This window comes from Hipposideros armiger, unplaced genomic scaffold (assembly GCF_001890085.2).
Source record: "Hipposideros armiger isolate ML-2016 unplaced genomic scaffold, ASM189008v1 scaffold_51, whole genome shotgun sequence".
In the NCBI taxonomy this organism is placed as follows: Eukaryota; Metazoa; Chordata; class Mammalia; order Chiroptera; family Hipposideridae; genus Hipposideros; species Hipposideros armiger.
In genome coordinates this window covers 2,257,668-2,279,429 of record NW_017731401.1, presented here as the reverse complement: position 1 = coordinate 2,279,429, position 21,762 = coordinate 2,257,668, and the positions used below count along the sequence as shown (strand labels likewise).

The 21,762-nt window shown below is 42.4% G+C and overlaps 2 protein-coding genes across 12 annotated transcripts in view; one reads left to right on the top strand and one right to left on the bottom strand.

Moving 5' to 3' along the window:
* GRIP1 (glutamate receptor interacting protein 1) overlaps nucleotides 1–13,643 on the top strand; it is a 397,622-nt gene extending 383,979 nt beyond the window's left edge. For all 10 annotated transcript variants that reach the window (XM_019640580.1, XM_019640581.1, XM_019640579.1 and 7 more), the window contains 2 exons: nucleotides 10,008–10,154; nucleotides 12,082–13,643. In XM_019640580.1, the coding sequence (XP_019496125.1) occupies nucleotides 10,008–10,154; nucleotides 12,082–12,306 (372 nt within the window). In that variant the 3' untranslated portion in view covers nucleotides 12,307–13,643. The remainder of the gene's footprint in view (nucleotides 1–10,007; nucleotides 10,155–12,081) is intronic.
* Nucleotides 13,644–16,406: 2,763 nt separating this feature from the next.
* The window catches only part of HELB (DNA helicase B), a 29,448-nt gene continuing 24,092 nt past the window's right edge, over nucleotides 16,407–21,762 (bottom strand). For both annotated transcript variants that reach the window (XM_019640560.1, XM_019640561.1), the window contains exon 13: nucleotides 16,407–16,756. In XM_019640560.1, the coding sequence (XP_019496105.1) occupies nucleotides 16,652–16,756 (105 nt within the window). In that variant the 3' untranslated portion in view covers nucleotides 16,407–16,651. The remainder of the gene's footprint in view (nucleotides 16,757–21,762) is intronic.

Sequence of the window (21,762 nt, the reverse complement as noted above, 5' to 3'; positions counted from 1 at the left end):
TAAGTTGCCGTCCACCTTTGCAGAATCTGAGCTCGGCTCTGAGCAATTGAAACGATAAGTCAAACAGAACTGCAGCCCCCTGGACAGGGATGACCCTTAGGCAGGCTTGTTAGTGTTCTGCTGTACCTTATTTCTCGCTTTTTCATCATTTGTCTTATCACTTTTGTCATGGACCCACCACCATCCCTCTTCAGAAATGTTCATCGCTTCCTTTAAGTCTAGCTCCAGCCTGGGGATCATTCCTCTCTTCCTGATGTCTTTATGCCTGTTGTGATCAAATAAATGCATTTATAAGTTGTAAGATATTCTATTATTTATGGCATGTTCACTTACAAAAGGTGTAGCTCTCCGAGGGTCACTCTGTTTCCCTCATGTCCAGGTCCTCGGAGAGACACCTCCTGGACCTCTTCCTCCACCATCACTGCCCTATTGCTTGTCTGGCAGGGCTGTGACAAGGACACTGATAATGGCCCAGCCTAAGGCTTGTCTCTGTCTTTCCCTTTCGGTAGGGCACAGAGTTCTTTCCTTGTTTGAGAATCTTTGTAGTGTTAGACAGCAATCCCTGGAATGAGGGAATCAAATCAAGACTGTTAGTGCTCAGTGCAGTGGAAGTTTGGTCAGGGAAGCCCACTGTAATATTGTGATTTATAATAAGAAACATGTATTTGATCTTTGCCCTCCTTGCAGGCACAGAGATCCTAGGACCCTTGGAATTTCCTAAGTATTGAGAACTATAAAGGTGTCTTTTGTTGTGTTAATAAAGTAACTTTCGAACTGCACCTAAGGATGAGGGAGGGGAGAGGACTTAGAGGTTGAATCAATCACGAAAGGGCCAATGATTTAATCAATCATGCCTATGTAATGAAGCCTCCATAAAAACCCAAAAGGAGGGAGTTTAGAGAACTTCTGAGTTGGTGAACACATGGAGATTTGGGGAGAATGATGCACTAAGAAAGGGCTCGAAGCTCCCTGCCCTTTTCCCATGCCTTGCCCTATGCATCTCTTCATCTGGCTGTTCCTGGATTATATTCTTCTATAATAAACCAGTAACCTCGTAAGTAAAATGTTTCCTGAGTTCTGTGAACCCCAAGAGAGGGTGGTTGAAACCTCTGATCTGTATAGCCAGTCAGTCAGAGGCGCAGGTGATAACCTAGACCTGTGATTGGCATCTGAAGGGGTTAAGGGGGGCGGGCAGCCTTGTAGGACTGAGCCCTGAACCTGTGGGATCCGATGCAATCTCCAGGTAGATAAAGTCAGAATGGAGTTGAATTGTAGGACACCCAGCTGGTGTTGCAGAATTGCTTGGTCATGGGGGGAAACGCCCCCAACCCCCTACACACAAGTTGGAATTGTGATCATGACTTTTTTACCCACATAGGCCAAAGGGGAATGGAGGTCAGTAAGTTGCAGAGGGGATCAGGAAGGGTCACGAGCTGGAGGAGAGGTGGGCCAGAGCAGACCTGGGAGTGGATAGCAGAGGCAGAAGCAGAGGGCCAGGTGCGGCGAGTAACCAGCAGGCGGTCCTGAGCGAAGGTGCCGGCACAGAGACTCAGCCACAGCTGGCTGACTTGGTGGTGGCTAGGGCAAATGGAAAGGGCCAGTGACAGAGCTGACAATAATGAGGTGTCCGCCAGCCGCCCATGGCGTGGTGTGATCTCCTGGGGAATGTGGAGTGTGATCTGTCTCTTTCCTCTTTGATATGATGTGAAATGAGAGACGTGCAAGTGCTGTGAGATGAGCTGGGAAAGCAGCGCATTAAATCTACCACAGGCCTTAAAAAACCATCACGCTCCCTTGGTTGGGACTCCGTTCTCCCAACGGGGGCCATGTCAACCCCCTGACTTATATTTAGAGTCAAAATCCAAGCTACTGATTCTCTCTGGTTGAGCCTGTTTTTCAAGCCCGTGGTGCCGCACATTCGCCAGGAAGCAGCAAGAGGCAGTGTTTGAAGCAGCTGCCCCCTTCTCGCCTCTGCCAACGAGGCTCCCCAGACAGGATGGCGGCAGCTGCCTTTCCTGACCCAATTTGTCTCAAAAGCCATGAGTTTGAGTGGCACACACTGACATCACTTCCCCTTGGGATCAATGCAATTGGGAAGGCCATACTTTATTTTTCCCTTCCAGACCCACAGGTGGTGTAGGATTATTCTCAAAACGGACAATCCTGGAATTTCAGGTTTAAAGGAACAAGGCTCTCCTAGCAGTGCCTGCAAGAAGAAACCCAAAGGCTGGTGATTAATGGGAAAACCTGTACCATCTCTGAGAAGTAGGGGTCGGTTTGGTCCTTAAGGCCATCGGACAAGGGGCTGAGTTATCGGGAGACTCTCAGGGCTTAGGAACTGCTTCTGGGGATGGCTGTCACTCGAAGTGACTTGCTCACGGTAGCAGACACCACTGCCCTTAAAATCCAAGTGACGCAAGTTGGCCCTGCTGCTAATGGCTTTTCACACATGTCAAAACTGAAAACACAAGCATTGGGTTTCTGATCTTTGCCTCAAGGACATTGTTCAGACATGTGGATAGACTTGCTTAGAAATATAAAACAAGGCTCAACTTGAATCGTGATGAACCCCTATGCCTCCTGCTAATGCGCTGTTCTTGGGAGGGTTAGAAGCAATTGTAGCATACACTGGTGAATAGTTAGAATGGAACTGAGCTTTGTAGCGCTCTATCCTTGCCAAGGGGCTCTTTAGCCCTTTTAGAATAGAAAAATCTAGCACTGTGCTCACAGTCCAAGTTCCCTGGGAGCATCCTTTGGTTATTGCAGAATAGAGACCTTACATGATAAGTCTTGATTCACATGGGCTAGGATGGAGCACAGAAAGCTCTGGGAGTAATGAGCAGGAGTCTGTGCATGGAAAGCCACAGAAGGGCTCTCAGAGAGGAAAAGCAGCACACATGATACATTATGCATCTTCAGCTGTTTGGGCAGTTGGAAGTGGATGAAGGCTGCCTGACCAGCTAAGAGATTATACAAGGTCTGACAATTAAATTGAAGAACTCATCCTAGAAAAAGTGCTACATACCTCATTGCTGAATATCACGGTCACTACGAAGTCACCTTCGAAGTCCTTCCCTTGGGAAGCTATGCATCGACACCAGCATCTAGTCTATCCTTCAAAGCAGTTTTGGAACTCTTTTTCTGGAATGGCCATCAGAGCTTTTGTTGTATTGCCCTTGATGTCCTGAATGTCATCAAAATGTCTTCCTTTCAATATTTCCTTTACCTTCGGGTAAAGAAAGAAGTCATTGAGGGGCCAGATCAGGTGAGTAGGGAAGGTGTTCCAATACAGTTATTTGTTTACTGACTAAAAACTCCCTCAGAGACAGTGCCGTGTGAGCTGGTGCATTGTTGTGATGCAAGAGCCATGAATTGTTGGCAAAAAGTTCAGATCATCTAACTTTTTTCATGCAGCCTTTTCAGCACTTCCAAATAGTAAACTTGGTTAATTGTTTGTCCAGTTGGTACAAATTCATAATGAATAATCCCTCTGATATCAAAAAAAGATTAGCAACATCGTTGCAACAAGTTCACGAACTTAATTGCCAGACCTCATATGTCTAGAAAAAAAAAAGAATCATGACTTGATGAACACAGCTAATGAGATATTTTAGTACTAAATCCTAGGGCTTATACATTCTAACTGGACAAGTCTGTCCATCAACTTCTTCAAGAGTCAGTATCCCCATTAGTAGAGAGGGAATGATTTTGTTACACAGAGTTGTTGGGAGATCAAAAGCAATCATGTATAGGAAAGCGCCTGAATAAGGCATGCATCTATGCAAAATAAACAAACAAACAAAAAAGTGACTTAAACCTCGGAATCCTCAGAACTGTTTTTGGACAGGAAATAAAATGGTGTAACCACTGCCAGTCTCCAGGCAAACAGGAGGGCAGCAGCTACATGGCACAATTTACTGTTGCTGCTTTGAGAGCAGCCTGCTGTGCTACCCATTTTGGCGAAGTATTGATTTCTGGGATCTTATCTTTTGTGTCGTTTTAAAATAATTTCATGTTTGTTATATGCTATTTCCAAGCTATTTCTGGGACAACCATAGAACTGGCTATTAACATTCAATCTCCTCTAACCTTAGGAAATCTTTCTAGAGAAACAGATTACTTTCAAATTTAAACCATGTATTAGCCTCTTATTCTGAAGGGTTTACCACAGAGCTACAAAAGTCTAAGGCCCAGGAGAGCCAAGCCTCTTGGCCAATACCTGTCACCTTAATGAGCTAATCTGCTCACCTGCTCTGGTTAACATTCACCTCTCATGTTTTGGGTAACGTATGATAACTGACTCGTGTTGGTATTATTTGGTGCCACCATTCTTCTGCCCCTCCGAGTTCTAGCTGTGGAGCAGACATCCAAGAACCACAGGCCCACTAAGCAATGAAGAACTTCACTATTATTGCAGGCCCACACCAAATATTCCCCCAAATGCAAGGATTTGGGTTCACTCTGTTGGGAAACATGCCTCGGAGCTGAGACAGAAGTGGACTTCCTAACGCCCCTCGCAAGCGCAGACTTTGCAGCCCTCATAGTCAGGCATGCCTAGGTACTCTACCCTCCCCTGTAGCTAGTTGCAAGTGGAACAGAGATAACTAGGATGCACCACCCTCTAGGAACGGTGGCGATGGTCCCTGTTTTAGGTGTGCTGCTTGTCACTGGAGAGAAAATGGCTAGGAATAAACATGGAAAAGGAGCAAAAGGACAAGAGATTCCACAGACAAGGCACAGACCAAGGCAAAGAGGGGCACATAAGCAGGGACTTGAGCAGAGAGATTTCATCTACCAGGAAACTGGGCCCAAGGATGGCCAGCTGTCACCAATTCTATTAGCCACCCACCTCCTCCTCCCTTTCGCCCTTCTCCTCCATTCCTCCTCTTCCTCTCTTTAAGAAAGAAGCGTGAGGATGGGAAGAAAGGGGCTGGCATATAAACCAGAAATGTTTCCTCCAGTCAAGTCTCCTTGGAAGAATGGCCGATTCCAGATTGGGAACAGGAAATATTCATAATGAGTCTGTGATATCTAGTTCCAGAAAACAAAGAGGTTATCGTAACAAATGGAACATATCAAAAGGACATAGGAGTCAACATAAAGGACTCTCCTTGGCCAAAGATGAGATAATGTGAGCGTCCAAAACAACTCTGCTACAATTGGTTGTCATAGGTTTATGAGTATACTGACATTTCACTTAACGAAAGTCATCCGTCCCCCCCCAAAAAAAAAAACTCATTGGGACACCATTGGAAGTATTTAGTGCCCTAATTTCCTATTCTAAAAAGGAAAAACTTAGCAGTCATTCTGCCTTTCTTGTACAAACTACACTATAGAATAACCAAACAGCACTAATTAAAGAAAGGAGAATTTGTCTTTACAAAAGAGTTCTAGCTAATAAATATAGAAGATATTGTAGAATTAGAAAAAGATTATCACTCGGCAACCCCTAATAAAATGATTGATTCAGACAAAGGTCCTCAATGGATGAGACCACTAGATTAAAGATTGACGGAAACCTTACAATGGAGAAATTAAGCTGCCATCCCCCGAACCCGCCCAAAGTGGAACTAGACATTGAGTGACGTGATGACATAGAAAGCACACTGTACCACCTGTGATACTATATATGTTCATTTCCCTCCTCCCCAAAGCTGACCCTGACTACAATTAAGCATCCAGAACTAACTTCCTTTCAGAGGAAATATGGGGGATAGAATAACGTGCTCCAGGACAAATGACATAGCTCCCACAATAATCAGTATATAGGGGAAAAAAGATGGAGACATACTCTAGAAAAGAGGACATTTAAGATACCTAAAGCAAATGTAATGTGTGGACCTTGTTGGATCCTGATTTGAGCAAACGAACTCTAAAAACCACTTTTGAGGCAATCAAGGAAATTTTATTATGGACTAGGTATGAGAGTATATCAATGAGTTAACGTTGATTTTGTGAATGAATTAATGACATTGAGGTTATGTAAGAAGTGATCATATTTTTTAGAGTTCATACTGAGGCATCTAAAAGTGAAGTGGCATGAGGACTGGCGTGTGCCTTCAAAATACTCCCCCTAAAATGAAAAAAGAAGGGTGGGTGAAGTAAGTATGGCCAACTGTCGATGGTTGTTGGGTCTGAGTGATGAGTATGTGGGAGTTCATTGTTCTCGCCTCTCTACTCTTGAATACATTTGAAATTTTTTCTTAAAATATAGCTTTTTCCTAACTAAACTTACTGTGGCAATCATTTCACTATATATATATATATATATATATATATATATATATACACACACAATCAAGTCATTAGGCAGTATAACTTAAACTTATGCAGATAATTATGTCAATTATATCTCAATAAAATTGGGGAAAAACTAAAAATAGTTTTCTCCAATAATCACCCTCCCCACCTTAGGAAAGAGGGTCAGAACTTTCCTGTCCTTTGGCCAAAGACAAAATTGTAATTACAGAGGGGCTGAATAATTCTCTGTGATGTGTTTTATCAAGCAACCACATGCCAGGTAAAAAGGTAGTGTGCCAAGGAAAGATCAGAGCTCCACAGTCAGAAACACCTGGAGTTGAACCACTTCTCTGTTGTTTGCTATCTGTTTTAGCTTGGGCAAGCTTTCATTTGTCGGTGTGATCTGTTCCACAAATGTGGCAGAGATCGTAGCATCCTATTTGCTTTTAACTCTCAGTCGTGCGCAACTGATCTCACAGATTCGTTGCACACAAATTTACAAATATGTAGCAGTTAACTTAAGTATCGTGACTCATCGCCTCCGTATCTTCCCCCTCTACCGTAACCTATCGCCAGTCGTGTTTGTGACTTAGTACAGTAAAAACATATTTCATAGCAGCATTTTTGTGTGCAATGAATCTGTGAGATCAGTTGCGCTGGGCAAAGGGTTAAATCTACTCACTCAAGCCCCATGAGCCTTATTAGCAAGAAGTCCAGCATCTCCCAATGTAGGACCTTCCATCCTCCCTGTGGAGGAGTGGGGCTTGCCCAGGTCTTCAGTGGGGCAGGCCTGGCTGGCTCCGAAGTCAGAAGTGCTCTCACCTCTCATGACCACAAGGTGGCGCCATTGGACCTTCGCCCTGTCCTGCCCCAGCCACCCCAGCCAGCGTGCTGCTGCAGCTTTGCTAATTTCCAGCCCTGCCTTTGAGGGGAAGAAAAGGGAGAGGAGCCTAGCTGGAACCCCAGAATTAAATCCCTCTTAGTTCACACTCACAGCACGTCGTGGCCAATTCTCACTGGCTTCTAAACTCAACCATGTCAGAGCCAGTCGTTCCATTTATTGTTTCATTTGTTCAACAAAATACTGGATTGCAACGAAAAACATAGAAAATCTACGTCATGGCTTTTCCGACAACCCAATACTAAGGGATTTGGGACATATGAGTAAGTAAAACAAAGATCCTTGTCCCCCTCCAGCTCCTTGAGGTGGCATCTTCCACATACTCCCCTAAGGCCTTTATCTGAGCTCAGGTCACCAAGAAAGACTTCTCCCCTCCTGATGAGATTGGTGTTGGGGGGCACTGTCCCATTCACACAGTTTAACCTACTTCTCTCCATACATCAAAAAGGTGTGTGTCACGTGGGGTGCTGGATTTTACTAAGCCACATGCGCATGCGTGCAGGCACACACGCGCACACACAAACCCCTTCTTATAGTAAAGTGGAGCTTACTATTCTATACTTACACAACCGAGTGCCACAAAAGTGATCCTTCCATGGAAATCAGGTCATTTCAGATTTAAAACTTATATATGCTACCTGATTTAAAACTGAGACTCTTGCTCGTCTGGTAGGGTTGTTAGGATTCAGTCAGGAATCTTCACGGAACTATAAACTCATGAAGGCAATGTTTTGTTCACAGCTGTCGTTTTTTGATTGTTGTTTTTTTGTTTCGTTTTGGGTTTTTTTTTTTACTACATCCTCAGTCCTTAAAACACTGCCTGACACATAGTAGGGTCCAATGTGGGTGCATGCAAACACATAAGTGTGTGTGCGCGCGCGCGCGCGCGCGCACACACACACACACACACACACACACACACACACAGATGGAATGAGACTGCAAAGAATGTCTCCTCGTTAAACATTAGTTCCCTTGCTTCCTTTCCTGGGCATGTAACAGCCCCTCTGGACTGTGGGGTACCACACAGAGAAAACATCAGTGTGCTCACAAAGCACTAGCGATGTACAGATGCGGATTCAGTCAGCCAGGGGCGGGGTCTGAGAGTCTGCATTTCCACCAACTCCTGAGAGATGTCGGTGCTTCTGGTCAGGACTCGTTTTCAGTGGCAAAGCACCTTTTTTTCCTCTTAAAGATGCAGTCAAATTCCACCCCTTTTCCCTCTAGTGGACTAGTGGCAACAAGGCAGGCAGAGGTGGTGTATACGAATATACCTTATTTTATAGCATCTAAAATGCCATCAATTATAAAATACAGGTTGATTTCAGAGATTTTTTTAATATGAAAAAAAAAGGTGCATCTTAGAATCTATGGAATAAGTCATTTTGAGCAGCAGTGAAATAGTAAAAAAGTGCTTGGTGTTTGGAGTCAGACAGACACTGCCCCACCATCCGTTACCTTTGTAGCCTTGGTAACTAAACCTTATAAATCTGAATTTTCTCACTGCTAATATGGCAATAACTACTAGGGCTGCTTGGCAACTAGTACTGACCCAGCCAAAATTATGATTTCGCTCTCTGCCCAGTGAAGTAAAAATCTACAAACTGACCACTTTTGCATTTCTTTCCATATGCCCTACCTCTCTGAAGTAAAATAACTGGATATATGAAAATATATTCTAAAAGTTTTAATCTTTGTATTTTGCCCTGGATAGCTCTGAGTTTTCGACTCATTTACAAGAATGCATTCGTGTATTCTTTGTGTAAAAACAAATTAAGTATACATATTTAAACGATTAGAGTGTAAAAGGAAGCCCAAATCATTGCTTAAAGTGTGCGTGAGATTTGCAGAGGGCAGTTGGCAAACCTTAGCAAAAGCAGGTACATTACAGCATTAAGTGAGTGTGAAGTGCCGAGTACAGCACCTGGCAGTGCCAGCTCTGTGGGTGCTCGGAGAATATTACATATTGATGTGTTTGCTACTGGAAAGCAGGTTCTTCTCTCATTTACTGCTGTTTGCAGCACCTAGAACCATGCTTAGAACACGGTGGGAACTCAGCACACTTCTGGTGGAAGTGTGAATGGTGTGATGAAGGAATGAAGGAACCTCAGACTAACTCTTGCAGGTAGTCTGTCAGGTGGAGGAATGAGTATTGGGAAAAGCTTTAGCTGGCAGTAGCTGGTCTCAGGTGCAGAACCAGCTGAGAAGGATGAATGCCTTGAATTGCTCAACTAAGCCCTGTTTAAGCCAGGCCCCACCCAGAGCGCAGTTTTGTTACAGGAACATGTTCAGGTCTTTTAAGTCGGTTTTGCCAGAAGTATTGAAGTAGCGATTGGGGTACCTTAGCAAATAAAATGATGGACTTCATGGCACTTGCTAAAAGGGGGAATGGGAGAGAGAGGGTTGGGGGGAGAGAGAAAACAAACTTTCTAGCACAGCGGTTCTCAACCTTCCTAATGCTGCAAACCCTTAATACAGTTCCTCATGTTGTGGTGACCCCCAACCATAAAATTATTTTTGTTGCTACTCTATAACTGTAATTTTACTACTCTTATGAATCGTAATGTAAATAGCTTTTTGTTTTCCGATGGTCTTAGGCGACCCCTGTGAAAGGGTCATTCAACCCCCAAAGGGGTCGCGACCCACAGGTTGAGAACCGCTGCCTAGCACGTCTTCTTCTTTTTTTTTTCAGTTGAGTGGAATTTTACAAATTCTAAGAATATTCTTGGAGAAGGAGAAAAGCTGCAGGGTTGGGGGTAGCTGCTTAATGATGTTACTGAAATTAGTTTGAAAAGATTGTTTGTTGAGAAGATTCACAAAGTCTCCACCCAGCTAAATGTCCCCTTCGCATGTTCTCACTCTCCAGGTGACCTTGTACAAGAGCTCTGACATGGAGGACTTTGGGTTCAGTGTAGCCGATGGCCTCCTGGAGAAAGGAGTATATGTCAAAAACATTCGCCCAGCTGGTCCGGGAGATCTGGGTGGCTTAAAGCCCTATGACAGGCTCTTACAGGTAAGACTGCAGGTGGAATTTAATTCATTGAACTCTTTCAAGCTTGCTTGACCAATACCCACCCATGCTTTGCCTCAACACTAGATTAGGGGCCCCTCCCATATAGGACAGAGGAAGCTTTTCCTTTAGTAGAATTGACCAGTTATGGAAATTGCCTGGTTCCCTGTATGTAGCCCCAGCAGATTAGAAACTTCTTGAGAATGGGGCAAGTGCCTTAGTCTCCCATTTTTTCATTTTACAGCGCTTGATAGCTCAGTATCTCACACAATATCTGAAACCAAAAAGCTGAACCTTGTTTACTTCACGGAGTCCCAGGTAGAGTTTCATTGAGCAAAGCAAATTCCTGATCTCATGTACGGTTTTTAGGAAGAAAATTTTTTCAGGAAAAGGAGAGGATCGACATCCTTCTTAAAAGTGTGTTCAGCTGGAACGAGTCTGTCACCAAACAGCCAGCTTTCAAAGCACACGGCTGCACTGAGTCATGTTCACTGAAGCAAGTTGTCGCTGACCAACTAGTTTTAAAACCAGCTCCGGTCACCATTTTTACCATGGCCGTAAAACACTCAGCCTTGTCCTGGAAGCACGGGATGCTTTGATTTTCCAAGGGTACTTTAATATTCGATGCATGAATAACGATGGACAAATCACCTAACCTCTAAGTGTCTTTCTAACCCATAAATTGGAGCTATGCATATTTTCATGCAAGTTGAAGCTATAAAAGTAGATTGGATTCAGATCATGAAGGGCCTTGAACATCATGATCAAGCTCTTAGGCATTCTTCTGGAGGCCTATTAGTTTCTGCAGCAGAATGACCTAATTTGTAATTTAGAAAGACAACACAACATTACCGTGGGTGCACTGAGGTAGGGTGGGGCAGAGGAAGATCCCAGGAACGAAGACTAGGTAGGTATGGGAGAGACATCCGTGTGAGACCTGAGTCTGGAATACCTTCGGCACATCCTGGCAGCGCCGTCTGGGGGGCCATTGGCAGTTTGGATTTGTTGCTCAGATGTCAGAGCCAGAGCTAAAGATTTAGGATACTGAAGGCATGGGTTTGGATCAAGTTGCCTATGGTGGACTTATAGTAAGAAAGAGGAGAGAACCAAGAATAGAATTCTAAGAAAAACTAACTTTGAAGGACAGGAAGAAGGAGAGGCAGAAGAGGACTGAAAGTGAGCGGTTAAAATGGCAGGAAGTTCAAAACAAAGTGGTGTCCTAGGAGTCGAGGAAGGCAAGTTTTAAGAATGAGCGCGTGTCCAGAGTGGCGAGTGGTAGAGGCCAAAGGGGGTGAGAAGCCAATACCTCATTCCCATATTGGACACGTGGGGTCGTTTGTACAATAGGAGGGTCAGGTCCCAGACCTGGGAAGACTGGGGAGAGAATGGACAGCCAAGAAATGGAAGCAGCATGGAGATGGTTTTTTAAACTGTTTTTGATAAAGAATAAGGAGAAATGCAAGATGAGCGCATGTCTACCTGAGGAGGGGTTGGGCTCATTTCAGAGGGGTAGTTTCAGTATCATTGCTAAGAGCTCGGGCTTTGGAAGCAGCCAGCATGCCTAGATCACATCCTAGCTCGACCACTCACCGACTGCAGCTCTAAGGCAACGCTCTTAACCACTCCGTGCCTCGCTTTCCTCATCTGTAAATTGGGGGTACTATTCAGCCTTTAGAGCACCTGCCATGAGTGAGGAGACGTTGGGCATGGGGATGTTGGGAGTGTCCTTGTTCCAGGCTCTCAGGGGCATTACAATTCAGTGGCAGAGAATAAGTAAGCCAATGAGCGCCGTACAGCGTGGTCAGAAGATAGACCTCTGTACAGGTGCTGGTTTAAGCACCTTCAAGACAACTTGTTACACCTGAAGGGTCTGGGTTTGAGGAATTCCAACTGTAACAACAATTCAAAATGGCTCTTCTTGACCTTTCAGGTTAATCATGTCCGAACGAGAGACTTCGACTGCTGCCTTGTGGTGCCCCTCATAGCGGAATCTGGTAATAAGCTGGACCTGGTTATTAGTAGAAACCCGCTGGCTTCACAGAAATCTATAGATCAGACTCTGCCGGGAGAATGGAGTGAACAGAACAGTGCTTTTTTCCAGCAGCCTAGCCATGGTGGTAATTTGGAGATTCGAGAGCCCACTAACACATTATAGCAACGCTTTTTATAAAGCAGGACAAAAGACAATATCTACATGGTGCTAAAAAAAAAAATCCCTTTAAGATTTCTGTGGCATTCGAAGCACAGATAATCATGTGGCATTAACTGCAAGCACAGGGGTGTTTTAAATCTCTCATGGCTCATGTTCACTTCCCTTTGCGAGTTGAAGAGGTTTCTTTTTTTCCGCAACCACTATGGTACGTGGCAGATGATTCCCTGCCAAGCCCAACGGTAGAGAAAAAGGAAAATAAGTAGCCCACCCTCTCACAATTGACGTCAGAGGAAATTTTTTACAGTCTCACCTTCCTATCACTTTTTAAAAAGAGAAATGTCTGTTTGAAAATATTCTCTATGTGACAATTTCCTTAATTCATTTTGAAATTAGTTTCTTACTATGAAGTCATTAATGTAAGAACTTGACCAACAAGGCTTTTTTATTAAGCTGGCTCGACTAGGGGAACTAGAGTTTGGCCAACTGCTGGGACTGCTGCTAAGGTAGGGCTACAGGTATAAAATTCTCTTTAAATGTTTCAGCAATGATGCACGTAGGCGATCATAGTAGGTGGTGGTATATGTTCTGCCCAAATATAGGAATGATTTTAACTAAGATGTATGCTATTCCCTATGCAACAAATTATCAAACAGGATATGTCTTGTGACCTGTTTTTTTTTTTTGACAAATTTTTAATAGCTGCAAATCTCTGATAATGAATTAGAGTGTTTAGTAACACTAAGAGTTAGGTATCTTATTTTTTAAAATTCAAGACTAAGAAGTTAAGAGAGAATGAAGAAGTCTATTAAAATGAGGTTTATCTTAAAGATAAGCAAATCAAACTCTTATTGCTTGACATGTTTTAAAAACTGGTTATATTGAGGGGTGTACAGCACATGTACTTAAAAATGACACTGGACTATCTTTTGTTCTGAGCCATGCCACTTAACTGAAATTGTAAATACATTTTTCACAAAATGCATTGCCAATTATTTCCATCCCTCAAAGCAATAAATTTGTGACAGTTGCTTTTAATGTTTGTCAGCAACTGTTTTCATTTCTTCAGCTATTTTGAATAGTTACACTAATAACTGTTATTTGGTGAATATAAAAAAAAATAGATCTGTATATTGATTGTAGAATCTCCATACTGAAATGATTATTTTCCAAACATTTTCATTTTGGTCAATAATTCAAACACCCGCTTAGATGAAGCATTTGAACACTGTGTCCTTTGTTTAAGGAAAAAGTTCAACTTTCTTTTTGTGCAAAGAAATCTATTATTTCAAACACATTTCAGGACTGCCAGGGCAAGAAAGTATAAAGCAGAATCATGTTAAGAAAAAAAAAAAAAGATCATGAGTCACTTAAATATGTATTTTTATTTGTAACAAACAAGTATTAAACTGTAAAGTATTTTTGTACAAATTTAATACTTTAATAGCATGGTATTTATCGTCTATGTATGGTTTTGGGGAATTCAAAATTGTTGCAAATATTTGTATGGAAAAAAAAACCCTCTACCAAATGGAATAAACAGTGATTTTAAAACACCAAAAAATATGACATGCAATTTTTGGGTCCTCTGAATGTATTTTCATATGCTAGACTGAGGCCTACACAATGTTTATTGTTACATAATTTTTTAAAGGCGGATGGTTTTGCCATAAACTTAAAAAGCAGCGTGGAAGAGTGGGAAGGGCATGGGTTTTGAAATCGGATCTGGGTTTGAATTCCAGCTCACTGGTGCTTTAAATTTGACTTATTGGGAATCAGTTTCCCACCTGTGATGACAAAGGTCAGATCTATACTTCAGGACTGTGGTGAGGGCCAAGGGGTGAGACAGATGTGGAAGTGCTGGCTGAAATAGCCAGCAGACAGGAACACCCCCGAGATGAACAATACATTGATTTTAGGTGACAATGGTCACAACATCTGCCCTCAGAGAATATTACTAGTCTATGAAATAAATTCACATAAATTATTAAAATGTACAAATTCTAAGTATACTATCTTTAAATAAAACAAAGTACACTTATAGTCCCAACATTTTCATTTTGCAGATGGCCCTGCAAACCTTATAAAGTCATAGGGACAAGACAAGGATGTCCATTCTTGCCACATCTATTTAACAGTGTACTCGAGGTTAAGACAAGAAATGCCTTAACAAGAAAATGAAATAAAACGCATCCAGATTGGAAAGGAAGAAGTAAAACTATCTCTGTTTGCAGATGATATAAAAACTTGGGCTTCAAAGGACACCATGAAGAAAGTGACAATAAAGCTACAAAATGGGAAAAAGTTTTGCAAATACTGTTTTTAAGGGACTTATATGTAGATATATAAAAAAATCTTAGATCTCAATAATAAAAGAAAATTAAAACTGGGCAAAAGATCTGAACAGACATTTCTCCTAAAAGGACACACAAATGGTTAATAAGCTCATGAAAAGATGATCAACATCATTAGCCATTAGGAAATGCAAATCAAAACCATAATGAAATATCACTTTATGCCCACTACATGGCTATCATCAAAAAGTCACATAATAACCGTTGTTGGGAAGAATGTGGAGAAACTAGAACCTTCACACACTGCTGGTGTAAATATAAAATGGTACAGCTACTTTGGAAAAGTTGGTCAGCTCCTCAAAAGGTTAAAGAGAGAGTTACAACATGACCCAGCAATTGCTCTCCTAGGTATCTACATAAAAGAAATCAAAATATATGGCCACACCACAACTTGTACACAGATGTTCACAGCACCATTAGTTGTAACAGCCAAAAAGTGGAAACACAAATGTCCATCGACTGATGAGTGGATAAATTCATTGTGCTCTATCCGTACAATGGAATATTACTTGGTAATAAAAGAGATAAATGCCTTTTGCTTCATGGCATCACTGAAAGCAAGGTGGGTCACCTGCAGCTCTACTGCAGCAACCTATAAAAATTCAGCCAGAGTTCATGACCTTGACACATCAGCTCAAACCATCACGGTCTGATCTGGAAATAGGGCCTCAATATATACAGCCAGTTTTTCCATCAGTATATAAAGGATGTGGGTTTCATCAAGTTTGCCTGAGTGATCTTCCTTGCATGGACACCTAACCGATAAAAGAAACAATGCTAGCTCTTTGTACATAATTTTTTTAAATCTTTTTAAAAACAGAGATGAAGCAGTGATAGACACATGCCACCACATGGATGAAACCCAAAAATATTATGCTAAGTCCAAGAAGTCAGTAACAAAGGACTCCATTTATAGGAAATGTCTGGAATAGGCAAATCAACAGACACAAAGTATTAGTAGTTGCCTATTGCTGGAGAGGATGAGAGGATTAGAGCTAGGAGGTACAGGCTTTCTTTTGGGGGTTATATAAAAATATTCTAAAACTAATTGTGGTGTTGGTAGCACAACTCTGTGAACATACTAAAAGCCACTCAATTGTGTAAATGAGTGACCTGTATGCAAACTGTATCTCAATAGGTTATTTTTAAAGCATTAGGATAACAGGTAAATTCTTCCTCTTAACTTTTTCTTTTGTCATTTAACAATAAATAAAACTAATAAAATAAAATAAAACCACCATGAGAGAAAAAATTTTTTCCAAAGTAGTATATCTTCAGAACAATGTGCTCCCCCCTCCAAAATGATAATTATGTGACATGACAGAGGTGTTAGCTAATGCTACAGTGATAATCATATTGCAATACATAAGTATCCATTCAACTCAGTGTACGCCTTAAACTTTTACAATGTTACATGTTAATTATAACTCAAATTAAGAAAAACAAAACAAAACACACAATGCACTCCCAAATCAAAAGGAATTTCCAGGAAAAAATCCCAGATGCGGTGGAGCCAGGAAGCAGTGATGGAGCAAAGGGCAGCCTGGAGAGATAACCACTTTGCAGGAGACATGATGGATGGACGTCCTAGAATTGGGGTAAGAGATGCAATGACAGTTTATCTTTACCATCGCTTCATCCCTTTGGCAATGATCACAATGATCATGGAAGTGAATAAGGCATTATCCTAAATATAAAACACTTATCAAAGTATAAAGTTAAAACATTTTATATATATATATATATATATATATATATATATATGTAAAACATTTTTTTCCTTAATTTATATCCAGTGCTACCAGTTCTCATGATGACAGATATTGAAATCATTAAGCTTTTCTTTGATCGAGTGAATTTAAAACATCTGCTAACACCTTAAAATAAAGCTCCAGTTATAGACGTCCTCTTTTATCTTGATACTTTGAAGCCAGGATGTTCATTTTGTGTTGAATGGGAAAAAAATAAGACAGTTGTCTGAGCAATCTGAAATAAAATCAGGTTTCTTGATCAGGTGTGGGTTTGAAAAGTTGTCTGGGGGTTAAACTATTTAGTCTCAAGTGCTGAAGTTTGGAAGACACTTGTGGAGATGATTCTTCCACCTGTTAGAACAATAAAAATAAAGTTAATTTTGTGAAAATGTAGTCAGTCTACGCTATGCACTTCTCTTCCCTCTGGCTGCCTCTGCGGAAGACCTGATTCCTTTTCCCCACCCCTTGGAAGACTTAAGCAAAGCAGAGCAATGAGCTGTTGGGTCCTTGTGGGGTCATGTCTGCTTTGGCTCACTGGTACCCCCAGCACCCAGCTCTGGGACTGGCATGTAGAAGTGACCGTTTGCCAAAAGAATACATACATCTCACTGCTAAAGGTGTGAACATGGCCTACTACATAATTTGGCAGCCCAGCACAAAATTAAAATGACGGCCCCTAGAATCTCCAGAAATGAGGGTTGTTCACAAATTAAGAATTTCAATATGGTAACAGGAGAACACTTGAACAAGTGTGGGATCCTCGTAGACACAAAGCCCTATGGCTGACCGCCCAGGCTGCACGTCCGTGACGCCAGCCGTAGGGGTGGACAGATGAAACCCTGTAACGCCATAGCATCTTCTTGGTACTAGTAGTGATTCCCAAACAAAAGGCAAGGGACCAGGATGGGCATGGGCAGGGGTCGGCAAGCTTTTGAGATGGAAGAGCCAATCCTGTTCCTCACAACAATTTGAAAATTATTCGAGAGCCATAAAACAAATGAAATCACCATTATGTAAATAATGTCCTTCAGAAATTTTATAAATGAAACTATGATAGTTTTATTTTCATTTTCAATTTTACTTCAGAGCCACATGTACGTATCCAAAGAGGCGCATGTGGCTTGCGAGCTGCAGTTTGCCGACCCCGGTCATTGGGAAGTTTTACCAACACAGGGAAACGAGAAAAATAAGCACAATCTTTCACAATGCTAAATCTGTTCAATGTAGGGGACTGTGATGGTCAACGTGGCTAAGCCATGGTATCCAGATATTTGGTCAAATATTGTTTTAGATGTTTCTGTGAAAGTATTTTTTTAGATGAGCTTCACATTTATATCAGTAGACTATGAGTAAAAGCAGATTACCATCCATAATGTAGGTGGGCCTCACCCAATCAACTGAAAGCCATAACAGAGAAAAGATTGACCTCTCCCGGGAAAGAAGAAATTCTGCCGGCAGACTGCTTTTGGACTTGATGTGCCAACATCAAGCCTTCTCTGAGTCTCCAGTCTGCCGGCCTATCCTGCAGGTTTTGGGCTTCTCAGCCTCCAGGATGGGATGAGCCAATTCCGTAAAATAAATCTGGATAGATAGATTGATAGATAGATAGATAGATAGATAGATAGATAGATAGATAGATAGATAGATAGACACGCAGGCAGGCAGGCCATATCCTATTGGTTCTATTTCCCTAGAGAACCCTGACTAATACAAGGACTCTCTTTATTTGGGGATTATATGATTATGTCTTTCCTAGTCTCTTTTATGTTAAAATGTCGTTTTCCTTCAAAACAATTCTGGAAATCATTGCTTTATGTGATCAGTTTTACATATATGTATTTATTTAAAGGGAGACTGCTGTTTTTCCTCTCTTCTTTGGTGGGGGGAAGCTAAACCCAAAAAAAAAAAAAAGAAAAATCAGGTCAACGTTTTCTTTAAGGACTTTTTAAAAAAGCCAAAGATATTATTAATCCACGGGAAAGCAAAAGAAGTCATGTAGGAGGGGCAAGCTGCGCATTAGGATTTGTAGAATTTAAATGCCAGTTCGCTCTTGTGTTATCACTGTGAATACAAAGGAAGGGTATGTGGGCAGCCCTTGTCACTGAATTTGATCTCTTAGAAATGACACATCTCAATGCACCTAAAAGTCTAGAATCATAACACAGACGTCCCTAATTTCACCATCCGGAAGCTTTGAATTCTAGTCCTCATTTCGAGGGATGCTTGTAAATGCCCAAACTTTCGGCAAACCTTGTGAGAAAATGTATGCTCTTCAGTTAAGAGAGCTTCACTTGTGCTGCCGCCGTTTTGCCTTGACATCAGTCAGCGCTGGACAGCGCCCCGCAGTCCCTCTTGTGGTCCCAGACCTTGTGCGATGCTGGCCTCAGCCAGAGCTCAAAAGTTTGGGCAAGAACTGAAGCTGGATACTGGGCCGCTTTTCTCTTTGTTCCACAGTATACACACCATCACCCCCATCCTGTGATGGTGCTGAGAACTACGAAGCCAAAAACTTTTAGAAAAAGACCCTGGAACTGGCTCTCTTTTCTGCTCCGGTCAAAAAGCCTTCTATTCCCCAGGATCTTTGTAACAGGTAACACATTTAGTGTCAGAAAAAGGTGTTTTGCTGAGATGGAAATTCCCTATCAAAGAGCTGACCTGGAGTACAGAATGAAACTTAAGAGTCAGCAGTGATTCCACCACTTGCAAGAAAAAAGAAAAGCATTTTTCCACTGTGTCTACTTTTATCACTTTCCCCGTAGAGCCTGTCCCTCGGCCTCTTCCCCCAGTCCTGATTTAATGGTCCCTCAATCCACCTGGATGCCCAAGCTAGAAGCCTAGGAATCACGCCCAGGTCCGACCCCACCTATATATAACTGACGAGGAAGTCCCATCGACTATAATCTTAGCATCTCTCCTCCATTCCCCCTGCTACTGCCTGACTTTAGAACCTAATCATTTTGTCCAAGACACTGAAATAATCTTTTTTGCTGGGGACTCATCCCCTGGTCTCTGCCTAAGCATACTCTACTAAACTCCAGTCAAAGTCACCTTCATAAATTTCAATCCACGGAGCTCTTACAATGCCTCTAGTCCTCTCCATGGCTACAGAAGAACGTGCGCTCTCTCTCCTGACCCTTTCAGTGTCCCCAGCTCAACCTGCCATTTGCACGCTGTGCGCCAGCCTCGCTATTCTACACTAGTAGCTGCTCAGCATGCCGATACTTCACACACTATGCCCTTTGTCAGGCACTCTCAGAGAACATTTTAACGTCTCACATCCATGTGCGGTCAGAAGATGTTTCTCCCTTTAGAACTCAGCCTGGTACGGGCAGATTACATCAGCACTTTCTCCTACGGGCTCCCACACGGCCTGCCCCGTCTCATCCTGATTGCGGGCGGCCCTGGAAGCCTAAAGCCTCATTCCAACATGTCTGTTGACAACACATAAAACAATTCTTAAGCTTCTGGGGGAACTACATCTGGAGGTAATTTATAACCCCGTTTTTTTTAAGTCACAAAATGGTGTTACTGAAATTGGATCATCCAATTCATAGAACTGGGAAACAAATGACTTTGGGTTATTTCTAAAAACAAAAATAGGTCTCAATAGAAGTTTGATCCCCTTAGAAACATTCAAAAGGATCTTTTGCTGCCTGTAAAAGTGATGCTCAAAACCAGGGGGGTGGGACAGTAAAAGAAAAAGTATGACTTTGAGCATGACACGAAAGAACAATACCCTGAAGGTCCGACTTCTTTAAAAAGGGTTTGATTGCCACATAGTCGTAACTCATAATTTAATCACTAAGTGTTTTTGAGCTGCTATCATGGGGTCAGCAATTGTCTGATGAAAATGCTGTTCTCACGAAGCTTTATCTACAGAGTCAAACAAGATGGTTACTGCAAGTGCTGTACAGAGGCAAATGTGTCGGTTCAAATAAAGGGAGGGTTTCATAAACAAAGCAGAACTCAGCTGGACTCTACCATGAGGAGAGATAAGGCGGGAGGAAGAAATCAGCAGAGAGCTACTTCATCTTCCCTCCACTGAACCCAACAGCGCACTGCACCTGCTCCCATCGGGTTGCAATGGACCAATGCCATCGAAGGGCAAGCCCTCAACTTACACTCTTGATTTTTCCCATCTCACCCACTTCAGGACTCCATTCCTGCAATTAACCCCTCTCTCTCAATCATGAATCTCTTGCTCTCCGTTGGACCATTCTACGATACTTTGATGTACCCATCCAAAATAAAGAGATAAATCCTTCCTTGATTCAAGTCCTCTATCCACATACCACCCTATCCCTCTGATTCTTTTCATAACAACCGTCTGCCAAAACTCTGCCTCTACTTCTTCCTCCACGTTCTCACCTCCTGTTCTCTCCTGAGCATGCTCGAATCAGGCTTCCGTGCCCTCCCCACCACCCTGGTTTTCCTTTCCTCTCACTCACTCTCTTTTCCACTGACCTTTGCTAGTTCTTGCTCCTCAGTCAGACCTCTAAAAGCTGGGAATTCTCAGAACTCCATCAGAAGGCCCCTCCTCCATTTGTGGTCGCTCCTGAAATTACTCACCTAGTCCTTTCATTACCACGATACGCTAATGACTCCCAAGGGGACATTACCCACTCGGATCCAGCTGAGGCTCGAAACTCTTCAACCAACCACTGAGTTTCTCAACAAGCCCACTTGTATGTCTGACTGAAACCTTAAACAAAACAGGCCAAAAGAGAAGTCTTCATTTCCCCAAGGCCTGTTCTCCTCGGGTCTCTTCCATCTCAGGAAACGACACTACAATTCACCAAGTTGCTTTCGCCAGAAACCCAGGAATCATCCTGGATTCCTTTCTGTCTTACTCTCTCACATCTACCTAATCAGCAAGTCATATAGACTCCATCTCCAAAATGCATCAAGAACCTAGCAGACCTTTCTCATCAGCTTCCCTGCTCTTTCACTAGGTTTTCCTCAGGACAAACTCCTGGCTGGTGTCCCTGCCTCCACCCTACTTTCCACAGTTAACTGTCCGCAGCAGCCAGAGGGTTCGCTTTTTAAAAAGTGCACATTAAATGATATCTGATTGGTAACAATGTGTCGGGGGTATTAGGAGAATGGGAATAAGAGGGTAAGGTAGCCAATCAGCAACCATCAAAGATGAGATCAGGATCTAAAACAGCCCAGACGAAATGAGATGAAAGATATATTTTGCAATAAACCTAGTAACTAACTAGAGGCAGAGAGTGAAAGCAAAGTGAGTCTAAGGTGACACCAAAACTTTAAGCTTGTGCAGCTGGGACAATGGTGTTTGAAGTGGAGAAATCAGAGAAGAGAGTAAGATGCGGGGCTGTGGTTCCAGAAAGTCAGTC